The sequence below is a fragment of the Stegodyphus dumicola genome, chromosome 6 (assembly GCF_044657685.1).
Source record: "Stegodyphus dumicola isolate Sdum_Otavi_A_Nest chromosome 6, ASM4465768v1".
Lineage (NCBI taxonomy): Eukaryota > Metazoa > Arthropoda > Arachnida > Araneae > Eresidae > Stegodyphus > Stegodyphus dumicola.
The window spans coordinates 71,103,975-71,116,623 of record NC_140773.1 but is presented as its reverse complement, the minus strand read 5'-3'; the positions used below and the strand labels follow the sequence as shown (position 1 = coordinate 71,116,623).

The 12,649-nt window shown below is 32.4% G+C and overlaps 1 protein-coding gene across 9 annotated transcripts in view; it reads right to left on the bottom strand.

Annotated features, from left to right (window-relative positions):
* Positions 1-12,649, bottom strand: part of LOC118193729 (uncharacterized) — a 209,490-nt gene that overhangs the window by 94,581 nt on the left and 102,260 nt on the right. For all 9 annotated transcript variants that reach the window (XM_085818509.1, XM_085818513.1, XM_035364855.2 and 6 more), the window contains one exon: positions 1,445-1,488. In XM_085818509.1, coding sequence (XP_085674635.1) covers positions 1,445-1,488 — 44 coding nt within the window. The remainder of the gene's footprint in view (positions 1-1,444; positions 1,489-12,649) is intronic.

Sequence of the window (12,649 nt, the reverse complement as noted above, 5' to 3'; positions counted from 1 at the left end):
GACAACGATACTTCACTCTAAGGACTTTTTCGTAAAGTGCTCTTTTCAAAGAGACTTCACACCCTATTAAGACCTTTGTGTCAACTGACAGCCGCTTGCAGAAAGGTAGGGGAAGGAAGACCAGATCGCGTCGTCTAAACACATCTTAAGCAATCTTCGCGAAATTCGGGCTTCATGTATACACGTCTTAAGCATTTTTCATGCGATTTGAAATTCGTGTAAAGATGTCTTAAGCATTTTTAAAGAAATTCCAAAAACGTTTAAACACGTCTTAAGCAGTTAAAGGGTTAAAAAAAGCTAATAATATAAATAAAATTTCCATCGAACAATATAAAAGACAGATTGCTCAGACTATCAGATTCTATTTTTATGACTTCCTTATAAAATAGTTTTTTTAAATCAATTTCATTATTTCCATTAAGGCTTAAAATATTATCATATATCTAACACAATTAAAAAAAATAATAACCAGTGTCCTCTATTATTTACTCAATATTTAAATTACCTTTCTCTCATTTTAAATTCTTTATTTATTTTAACATAATTGAATGCACATAATGAAATGTAAATTATGTATATTCACTTAATTGGGGGGAGGGGACACTGGTCACAGCACAACATCAAATTTCATTCAATTTAATTCCAGTTACAAAACACCAGACAAAACTATTTCATACTCGATTCAAACTGCTTACATGTTACAGAAATATTAAATTTTTTTAAGGTAGTTCATGCACTCCACAGCAATATTACTTTATTTCATGCCTTTATTCTGTGCAACTACTGTGGTATATATCAGAACCCCTTTGTAGTAAGAACATTTTAACAGATTCTCAAAGACTTATTTAAGCACTTATTTTTGTTACAATAATAAATCTAAACCAGCATTATAATTCTTAATAATTAAATTTAATTATTGGATTCATGAAATATAAATTAAACAAAGTAGCATATATAAGTCAGGTATGATTCATAATACTAAACTCAGTGAAAATTTTATACGATAGCTTGTATTGATCATATATATCATACAAAATTTAAACATCAAACAAAATGAAAAAAAAAAAAAGATAAAAAAAGTAAATATTTTGCTGTATTTGGTAACATTTAGTGCAACTTTGAGCAAATGCAGTTTTACCTAGAATACATTCTTAGAGAGTAGAGGGGACTAAACCACGTATATGCAAAATTTTATTTCAAAATTTAAAAAAAAAAGGAGGGGAGTTAATTTTAGTAAGGTGTTACATCTACTTTAACAAATTGAGACAACAATGGAGTATCTGCATTTTATTAATGATAGTAATAAAGCAACTAGCTCTGAGCTGCTGAAAATCATTTTGAATCTAATAGACATATTATGAAACATTACCACAAATTGCTACTTAATTTTTATAATACATTTTCTGAAAACCAAAAACAAAATTTCAGTATGCATAAATCTTACCTTCATGAATGCAGAATCGGACACATATTTTTTAAAAGTTTCATCTGAAAATAAATATTTAAAATAAGCAAAAGAAACTTACAGAATTTATTTCACACATGATAATTTCTTCAGCAGTTTATTAAATGAAATATTAAAAAAAATTCAAAATTATGCTTTTCTATATTTATTTACATTTTGGAATGAATTTTTTTTTAATGAAAGTACAAAAAAAAAAAAGGTATCAGTTACAGCCCCATTTCATAAATGGCACCAAGATTATCAATAAATTATCAGTGCAACTCATCTTCAAATGATTGCCAGCCTTCGCAACAATCATTTATAATTTGCTCATGAAAAAGACACCAAGTAAGCCATGTCTACTCATGCAGGGTGTGATTCAAAAGTTTCAAGACCTAGAAATTTATTGGACATTTAAGTACAGTGGACTAAAATTCTTCAAAATATGATCCTTCATTATCAACACAGCGCATCTTCCACTGTTCGTAGCCCTTCTGGAAGGCCTTGGGCGTTATGCTGGATGGCGTCGATGGAGTCGAATCGCTTCACTTGCTTGATTCGGGAGAAGAGGAAAAAGTTACTTGGACCCAAGTTGGGGCTGTAGGATGGCTGCGGCAGTGTTGTCACGTTGAGCTTGACCAAAACTTCACCGACGGCGGGCGACATGTGAGCGGGCGCATTGTCGTGGTGGAGAATCCAGTCGCCCTTGATTGCAGGGCGGATGAGGTGGGCTTGGTCCCTCAAGCGGCGAAGCACTCCAGGGTAAAGTCACCTGTGACAGTCTGTCCACGAGCAACAAAATCCTTAGGTATCAATCCTTTACCATAAAAAAAAAACAATCAGCATGCATTTCACATGCGACTTGCTCATGCGAGCTTTCTTGAGCTTCGGCGAGGAAGCAGTGTGCCTTTCTAAGGTTTGACACTTCGACTCAAGATTGTATTCGTAGACCCAGGTCTCATCACCAGTAATCACTTTCTCCAGAAGGTTTGGATCAATATTCAACCGTTGGAGCATTTCCTAGCAAACAGTCATGCGCCGTTTCTTCTGATCCATCGACAAAACTTTTGGCACCATTTTGGCACACACTTTTCGCATCATCAAATTCTCCATCACAATCCTCCACACCGTACCCAGACTGAGTCCCCATTCATCGGCAATTAATGTAGCACTAAGACGATGGTCATTGTTTAAAAGTTACAGCATTCTCTCTACATTTTGATGCGTTTGGCTTGATGATGGCCTCCCAAAGCGGTCGTCGTCTTCAACATTCCCGCGGTCATCTTCGAAACGTTTGTGCCACATGAAAACCATTGCACAGGACATGGCTTCTTCCTTAAAGGCCTCTTGAATCATACCGAACATCTCCGTGGTGGTTTTGTTCAGTTGCACGCAAAACTTATTTGCATAATGTTGCTCCAAGTGCTGCTCTATTTTCGCATCACCCACTTTTTGACCGAGCTCAATGACACGCACTCACGCTGCAAGAGATGCGCACTCTCCAAGGTTCCAGAGGCAACTGCCGCAGCGTCAGTTCATTCCCTGAGACCCCCCCCCCAATACTTCCTCCACCTGGCAGAGCCAGTTTCATTTCTGAGCTCCCCTACTCAGAAATGAACCAGTCTTGAAACTTCTGACTCACATCCTGTATCTTCTTTTTTTCATCTAAATGTTAGCAATTCATGATCAATTATAATTTTCTCATCATAAGAACAGCTCCAAGTGTTCCATGTGTTAACATACATATTTTTTCAAAAAAGTGTTTAAAATGTTTGCTGTACCAAAAGTGAGCAAGATATTTCTTTCAAGAAAGATACATTTTATCGCATATTCAAGTATGCAAAAATGACCATTAAATATAACTGCATATCAATAAATTAAAGATGTAATATGAAAAGCTGCAAGTGAAGGAAAAGACACATTTTAACAATTGGATCAGTGTTTTCAGAATATTCTTTGTATCAGTGCAACAATTTATTTACTGTTGAACACAGAAACCGGCATTAATTAATTTGTGGAAGAAATAATCCAGCCTTTACAAAAATACAACTACTGACTGGAATAATTTTACAAGAAAGATGTGTTCTCTACATCTAATCTGAGAACTAAATAAGCGAATATGTAGCCCTGAAAAAATTGTGTACATAAAGAAAAATCACTTTGTATAAGTAAAACTAAGGCCTGAAGTTTCTTTCATAATACTGGATATTTGGTGGGTTTTGCCAAGAAAATGGTGACTTCCTTCTAGCTCATGCTCTGAATAGAGAGGCAACCACACTCATGGCAAAAATAGATCATGTAGAAGAGAAATGGAAGGTTTATTCAGACTGTTGGTGAACATATAGAACAGAATTGGTAAAAGCAGGTTAGGGACATTTTCCTGTGAAACAGAAATTTCATTTCCTTGATCCAACAATAGCTGCTTTTAAACAAAATGCTGAAAGACTGTAAGCACTCTGCTAACTGGCATAATAAAAATCAATGAGTTACTGTTAGCCATTTTAATAAGTCTTTGCAGCTGATGTCATATTAAAAGCAGTTGCAGGAACATGGCAGACACAAAATAAATGTGAGAAGCAAACATGAACTTGGCTATTATTCTGATGCAAAATTGGGATTTAAAAAACAGAGACTGCAATAATAAGAAAGTACTCAATATAATAATAAACATTATTAAGTCTGTACTTAATAACTAATAACCAGAAAACTCTCATAAAAGAGATCATCAGAAATAAAATGTTTCACATTAAAAAATATGCTTTTAAATTGTTATTATTTTTCCTTAATTTTCTTGGCTTATTTATTAATTTTTACCTTTTCTCCCGATAAATAATATATGTTTCTTTAATGATATACACAACTCTCCTCCCGTGTGCATGCGTGCATACACACACCTTTCTCAGAATTTCAATAATGACCTCCACGATAGCAACGAAATTACAGATTTTGAATTTCACTGAAAAACTACTCTATTTTGCCAGAATTGAAATTTTCTTAAATGTAGAAAGTTTCATAAATACTGAAAAGATTGGTTTAGAAAAAAAAATTCTGAAATTAGAGATTTTAAACATAGTATTGGTCAATAGACAAACTTCTTCAATAGTAACATTAATGTATTATATTCTGTGTTACCTTTTACATTAAACAGAAGTATCATCTGACCAGATTTCATAATTAAGGATATTAGTGGCATGATGAGAATTATATGTTAACAAAATTAGAAGTCTATTTTGTCGGTATCAGGGCTGTGGAGTCGGTAGAGAAAATGACCAGCACCAACTCTGACTCCCTCATAAAAATATATACATGGGTTACAGCTCATTTTTTTTAATGTAAAAGAAGTAATAAGTGCTACAGAAAAAAATTGATGGTATAGAAAATTATTTATATTAATTAGCATTTATTAGGAAATGGAAAATCTGGCATTAGTTATTTATAAGAAACAGTATAGCTCCGGCAAGATCTTCTTTGCTGGAGGGCCATAGACCCGATTTGATAAACTTCAGACCTGAGAAGAGTCTTTCCACACTAACTTGAGTAGAAAGAAGCCTGTTACTATTAGGGCTACTTCTTTTAACTTTTCAGGATAGATTTTTATAAGTTCAAAAGAGGTGTCTTGCAAGCACAATCATATTTTTCTATTTCTTCAAAGGCCATGTAGAAATCTTGTTTGTGTTTTTCATTTTTATATCTAAAGGCCCTTGATTCTTTATTTTCATTCGCTTTGCCTTAGCCTTTTCAGTATTATCCAAAAATATTTCTCAAAATCTAATTCATCACTGGAAGAGGATGTTAATGACTCCTCAGTTGCAATGTCTGCAGTTTGACTGTCCTGTTTCGAATTCTCCAATTGTTCTGAGAATAATTTCATTCTTAATGAAAGTTCATAGATGGCTTTCTTTGCCTTTTTAATTTGCTCGTCATCCAAGAAAATTCGGTGTTTTGGATCTACATATATTGAACCTAGCAAAATAGTTTCTCTTTTCTTCATTGAAGAAATGATTCCTTCTGCAATAAACCTTCCATTTCAGAAAGGACAAACATCCCATTCTTCCATTCTCGCCTCGAAATTCAGATTGCAGCTTTTTTGTGGCTGTATTCAGTGTAGAAAGAAGAGTTTCCAATTCTGCAAGATCATTCCACAGTCTTTCTGTTAGTGAAACATTAGGGTTATCTACATCTTCTAAAAAAGTCCTTAATTCTAAAATCCACTTTATCATCAAATATGTAATTCCTTATCACGTTGCTTGATTTATAATTGCTCCTTTTTCCTGCTCGCTTCCTAAGAATGATATCAATTTTGGGAGTTCTTGTTGCTATTGCTGTTTACCTAAATTTACTAGTGAGATTGGTAACTAAATGAATCAGTTTAATCACTAATGGCAAATATCACATCCATTCTCCTTCCTTACATTTATTTATTAATATGTCAATAAAATAGAAAATAACAATTTAGTCTATATATAGTCCATAAATAAAAATAATAACTCAGTTTGTCATTAATTTTTTCAATTCATTTTAATTTCATTTCAAATTTAAACTCTACAACAAAAACTGCAGTTGGAATCGTTCTTTTACTCCTTCTTACTCCTTTTACCCCAATATCTGCCCGACCCTGATTGGTATCCACTTAACTCTCATCACATAAAAATATTATATGTTGCAAACATTTTATTTTAATGTTCAGGAGCCTCACTTAAGTTAAAAATTACCTGTTTTTATTTATTTATCAGAAAAAATACATTTACAAACTACTGATTGATACATTTACAAACTATTGTTTATAACTATCATATTAAGGCCTGATAAATCTTTTTATGGAAACCATATTTTCAATGAAGGTTATTTTTTTAACATTATGATTTTTCTTGCTGCTTTATGTGAATTGCTTTGGTTTAAGAAACACAATAAAATGCTCAGTGAAATTATCCTGTTTTTCAAATTCCTCAAATCTCAGTCAGTGAAATGCAACAAAATTATTTGCATGAGATGTGTTGGACCAATAAATTCAGTTTATGACGGTTGATAATCCTGTAAAATACAATTTGACATTTTATAAAATCCTGCAAAATATCTTGGAAACAAAAATGTAACAGACTAATATTTCGGGTTGTAACTAAGAACAAGAAAATTTTATCTATTACTATGTTATTTTTATAGCATATTTTTTAGAAAAATGTTGGCTATTGGTACGTTATCTGCTACTGAGATTTTTGGTTGGTGCCAAACAGTGTCAATGTTCTTTGCTAAAGTCATTATTAGGATACCAGAAATTTTGACTAACAGATATTGTTTTCTTTCCATTTCAGTAATACATACTTTCTGAAAATAGTTATTCAAATCTATGAAAGTTTTATTCTTCATCTCCCAACTCTTCTTCACAGAATTTGATTTAAGTCCTAATACCAAATGCATATAAACATATGTCCATTGCAAACCTGATAAGGCTGATATTTTATTGTTTATGTTTATTTTTCATGTTTAAAGAAAATAAAAGCTTTTTTGAAATACAGAACAACCACTGCTGTAGAACAACCACTGCTGTAAATATCATGCAGTATTCAGAAATAATGAATTGAGTATATAGAAGTATCTTCATTTTATCAAAAGAAAGGAGAGACAGATCTATATCTACCTTTTAGTCAACATACAACCTGTATTGATCAAATTCATCTTGCATTTTTCATGTCTTGAAAGTGCAGCTTAGGATTTATATTAGATTTATATATAGCATTGCTCTAACATACAGACCTCTAATATGACCAGATGTTTTCAATGAGTGACAGATCTGGTGACCATGCAGACCAGGGCAACAAATGAATACCCTGTGTATCAAGGAAGGTCAGAACACAGCATACTACATGTGGTCTTGCATTATCTTGTTCAAAGATGGCGTTTGTCATGCCTCGAATATAGTGCACAAGTGCTGAACATAAGATGTCAGAAATGTACTCATGTGCATTCAAATTACCATCAATCTGAACTACAGATGTGCATGCCATGTACCGAATGGCTGCCCAAACCATCACACCAGGTGAAGTGCCCCTATGCCGACATCGAATGCAAGCAGGCAACGTGCGGTCTCCTCAAAGCCTCCAGACATGTATAAGGCCATCAGAATACTGCAAGCAGAACTGGAATTCGTCTGAAAAGACGACAATGTGCATTGTCAAGGGAAGTTGAAGTAATGGTCACCATGCTGTAGTGCATGCTGCTGCAAACAGCGATACTCTGTATGAGTGGATACTTGGTGTGCTACAAACATGCCCATTTCCGGATTAATGGTCCCTGATATGGTTATACAACTTTTCAGGGTTAACATCACAATATGTCTGTCCTTTCGGACATTAGTCATAAAAAGGCATTGAGGTCCTGCATTGCATTCAGTATGACCCTCAGCAACCCATTGATTCCATATTTGTATGATTGTGCTTAATGACGACCAGTGAGATGGGCGATATCACAGAACGATAATCCATACTCTCACACTCTCAATAGGCAAAGATCCTGCCTCTATTGAATTCTGACACTTGCTGATAAGCATTTCTTATTATTATTCGAGAAATGACACGACATTCTAACCAAACTCTGGCCTTACAAAACGCTTTCCACTACACAACTTTTCTCTTATGCAGTGCTTCAGATGTTGTTTTTCCCACCTGCAGCGTCTAAATGGGCTGAAATACTAACCATTTGTACATCCCAACCTCTTCTTCCTTTCATGTGATTGACATTCGCCAGATCATCCCTTTGTGGTGCTGCAATTCTGAATCACCAGCAGTGGATATAGTATTTAAAAAAGAATCCATCTTCTTCTAATCAAGTAAATGTAGTTCAGAAGGACATTCAAGGACCCCCTAAGCTTTTGGGCCCCTATAAAACGGTATTCTTTGCATACCCTTATTAACGCCAGTGCCTAAGTATTTAACACTTATAAATACTTTGAACAATGTGGCAAAAATATTGAAAATAAAACATGTCTCCTACTACAGTAATGTTTACCAATGGCAAAATTTACTAGAATGTGATTTGTTTTTCTTTTCTGTATGTAGTAATGCAGCACATAAAAATAATTCCAAAGATATTTTGTGACATTAACTACATAATGTATTTTGAAACAAGCTGTTGTTTATATTTGAAAGAGTCATTGGTATTGTCATTAAAGAGCCGTTTTTATTAAATAGCAATGTATTTTTACTTAAATATAAAATTTAGAATAATTTTTTTAAAAATCAAATTTGTAATACAAACATTCAATTCTAAAGAAATTGAATTAATCAGTCAGATTATAGTAGTTCACTGATTCTACAGAAATCACTACGGTTACTTAACGTCTTATGGACAGGTACACCACTTATTCAGGGAGCTGAAATTGTAAAGTATATTATGATTTTTAGAAGCCAGAAAACTAGAAATATCAACAGTGCCTTCACCAATTCAGGACCTCCCGACTGTTAGTCAGACATGCTTTTCAGTTACACCACAAAGGAAGGGAAAAACCTTACACTCTTTCTGACTTAAAAGGTGACTAGGAAGGAAGACTCAGTTGCCAAATCCTGATGGTGATGAATTGTCATCCACCACCTTCTAGTTTGTACATCACTTGTAAAGTAGTATATTATAATTTTTAGAAGCCAGCAAACTACAAAATTCAACAATATCTTAACGAATTTGAGCTCTGGACTTCCTGATTGCTAGCTAGACATATTTTCATTTACACCATGGGGGCACACAATAAAGAGAGATATAAACCTTGTACAACTTCTGAATTTGATTCTTAATGAGGGCATCTTTATTAAATAAGTGTAAAAAAATTAAAATAAAAATTAAACTCATTCTTTCATCTTAAAATGCATTTCCCTATGTAACATATTTTCACATGTGCTTAAAATTCTAATTTACAATGTGAAGAATTGGACTGTAATCATTACTAATATAATTAATGATTATTACTGTTACATTAATAAATTCTAGTAAAACAATTTGGAAAATTTTAAAAGTCTTTTTCTGTGCAAATGCTGCTAATTTTATATCAATCAAGGTTTTATACCTGAACTTCTACTCTTTTAATCAGCTCCACCAAAAGTACAAATTAAGAAGTTTAACTAATGAATGACAATTTAAATTTAGAAAGGGAGTATTCACAGTTCACTATAACTCTCGTTTTCCTCCCAACTGGTTAGCTATGCCTGATTTACAGACAATTTCAGGCTTTTGTAGCTGAGTTTAGAAATCGTGCTGAAATTAGTTTGATTGGTAATTTGAATACTGCAAAGCACATGGTGTGCCTAAGGGCAGAGATGCCTTCGTGGAGAATCATTCTGGCTCATTTTCGGATTATATTTGGGGAAAACCAATCGTGCAGCCAGCCTATTTGTCTGGGTTAAGACTCAAAAAGGGCAAGCTACCAATAATCAGAAATCATTAATAACTTGGTTACTAGTAGGCCCACTTAAATTAGGATCCAGATTTTTAATCTTTAATTTACTAACTGATTTGTAAGTATTAAAAATATTATATTCTCATGTACAAAAAGTAGAGTTTAAGTTTTGTTAATGTGTTAGTTTGCAGACTGCCAAACCATAGTGCAAATGAACTCTAGGTTCATTTGCTATTACTGTATTCACTTCATTTTCTTGGAATCTAAAGAAGAGATGATAATTTCTCTGCATTTGGGGAAAACTAAACAGGTTTACACTGCATTATATTAAGTGATATTAGGTTTGGTTTATCTTACAATCAGAAGTGCCAAAACAATTATACAGTTTTAAATGTTTGGCACAGTAGGCACAAATGACTGAGAATAAAAAGCGTGATTTTTAATCTTAGTTTATTCAGTTGGAGACTGATATTTTAAATGTGCTGTATAGGATGACAATAAATATTCTATGAACCACTTCATAGAATCATTTTCCTACCAAAAGTAAGTATGTCCACTTAGTGATCCAGAATAATATCTAGATTTGTCTCTGCAGTTATTTTTGCTTCCTAAAACTAAAGTTGACTCTCAAAGAAAAGTTTTTCTTCACATGCAAGAAAAGGTTAAAAGAATGTGACATCTACTCTTAGACCTGTGCCAAATACAAACTTCTACAAACCTTCTGTTTAATTACCTAACACATTTATTATGACAGAAAGTTGCATCAAGGTAAACTTGCAACTTTCCCTAATTTTTAACACAATCTAATAACTTAATTGCTCCACTGTAAATAAAGACTAAAACTTTGATTACTTGAACTTTTGCAATTCAGAATTTTCGAGAAAATGATTTATGAAACTGGGAATGCAAAGATAAATCAAAGTGAATGTCAAAACACACTATTCGATACCAATACTAATTCTCAAATTTCCACTATTTCTTTTGGGGGAAGGTCTCTTCAGTTACAGCTTATTGAATGTTGACTCTGTTTAGACTGATTCTTCGTTTTTCCCCCCATAAAAGTAAAAATTCTATGCATGATATACATATTTCATAAGAGTTTCAGATTAAGAATTTAACAAAATAATCTAAACCTTAGGGGTCTCACAGTTTTGGTCATATTGCTTTTCTGTTTATCTTTCTTTGTTTTGAATAAAAAATTCTAATTTTTCCAGGTATAGTATACTGCCTACATATAAATACTTTAAGATGATGATAAAAAAATTATAGGTTGTTATTCAATTTTTTTTTTTTTTTCAAAAAACACAAATTTAAAAAATAAATCAGAAAAAATGTATGAATTTTATTTGATGAGAACTAAATTTTGAATAATGAAAAAAAAAATCAAGTATGTTTAAGAAGCAATATTATCAAATACATATGAAATTCAATTAACATTGCAGGGTTAAAATTTTGAGCACTAATTTAAAAAAAGCTACTGCTGCATTGTTACAAAACTTCGCACTATGGCATGATCTGTGGTGCAAAATAAAGTCAGGAAAAAATGGCACGTCATTTCCGAAAAAGTCTGATTTTGTGTCAAAATATGCAGATTATAATAATACTATGCATAAATCTAATATGTCCTAAGTTGCACTTTTGAGACATGAAAAAGACAGGTTGAATTTCATTGATTGGCTGACTAGAATGGGAGATATAAAACTGACCCCTCTTTTATTTTGACTGTGCATGCCATATGTTTTGAGCACAGCCTATTTTTAGATTATCTCATTACTTAACAATACTATAAATCTATCTATACTCCAGTATAATAGAATAATAGCTATTATACCATAGACACATCAAACTATAATTTACAAAAGGAAATTATACATCATTGTAAATAAAAAAGCATCTAGCAACACAAAAGCATAATATAAAGCAAAGATAAATTAGTAGGTTCATTTATATTAGCTTATTTACTGTCTATATTATAGAATATAAAATGGAACAAAATGCATATAAATATATATATATATATATATATAGTGGCTTACAAAAATGATAGGACATTTGAATTTTTGCATTTTTTAATGAACATAAAAACAAAAATAAATTAAAACAAAAATACTTTTAATTTGATTATAAATAAATTAAACATTTTTTACATTAAATAAATTTTCAAAAAGACAAAAATTAAATTCAAAAATCAATATTGTTTGTTTAATGAAGAAAAATATTCTCACAAAAATAATCAGACACTTTTAGTAACAGCTAAAAATGACAAAAAATTACATTGTTTTTGCTACTTAATATCTTGTGGGATTACCTTTACACTCAATCACTTCATTTAATATTTTGGGTGGTGACCCCACTAGTTTTTTTGTTATTTTCGGATTTATTTTATGCCACTCCTCTTGAATCACTGATTTTAGGTGCTGCTCTGTTTTTGAATTTCTGACTCTGGTTCCTGCCAAATATGTTCAATAAGATTAAGATCTTTCGATACAGGTGGTGCCTTAATTACTTCTGGACACTTATATAACAGCCAGAGTCTAGCATTCTGTGCAGTATACTTTGGATCATTATCATGGTAGAATTTAAAACAGTTTTGTAAATTAAGTTTTATGTGCCAACAAAGACAAATTTTCCATAAAGATGTCAACATACTTATACTGGATCCATAACACCATCTATAAACTCTATATTACCAACACCGGAATGTGCCATAGATCCCCACACCATAACTCCTCCTCCATCATGTTTAATACTTGGTGACTTCTTGCTTCTGAAATTCTTCTTTGTGTTTTCTCCACACTAGCACTTGTCCATCTGAGCTGAAAGAT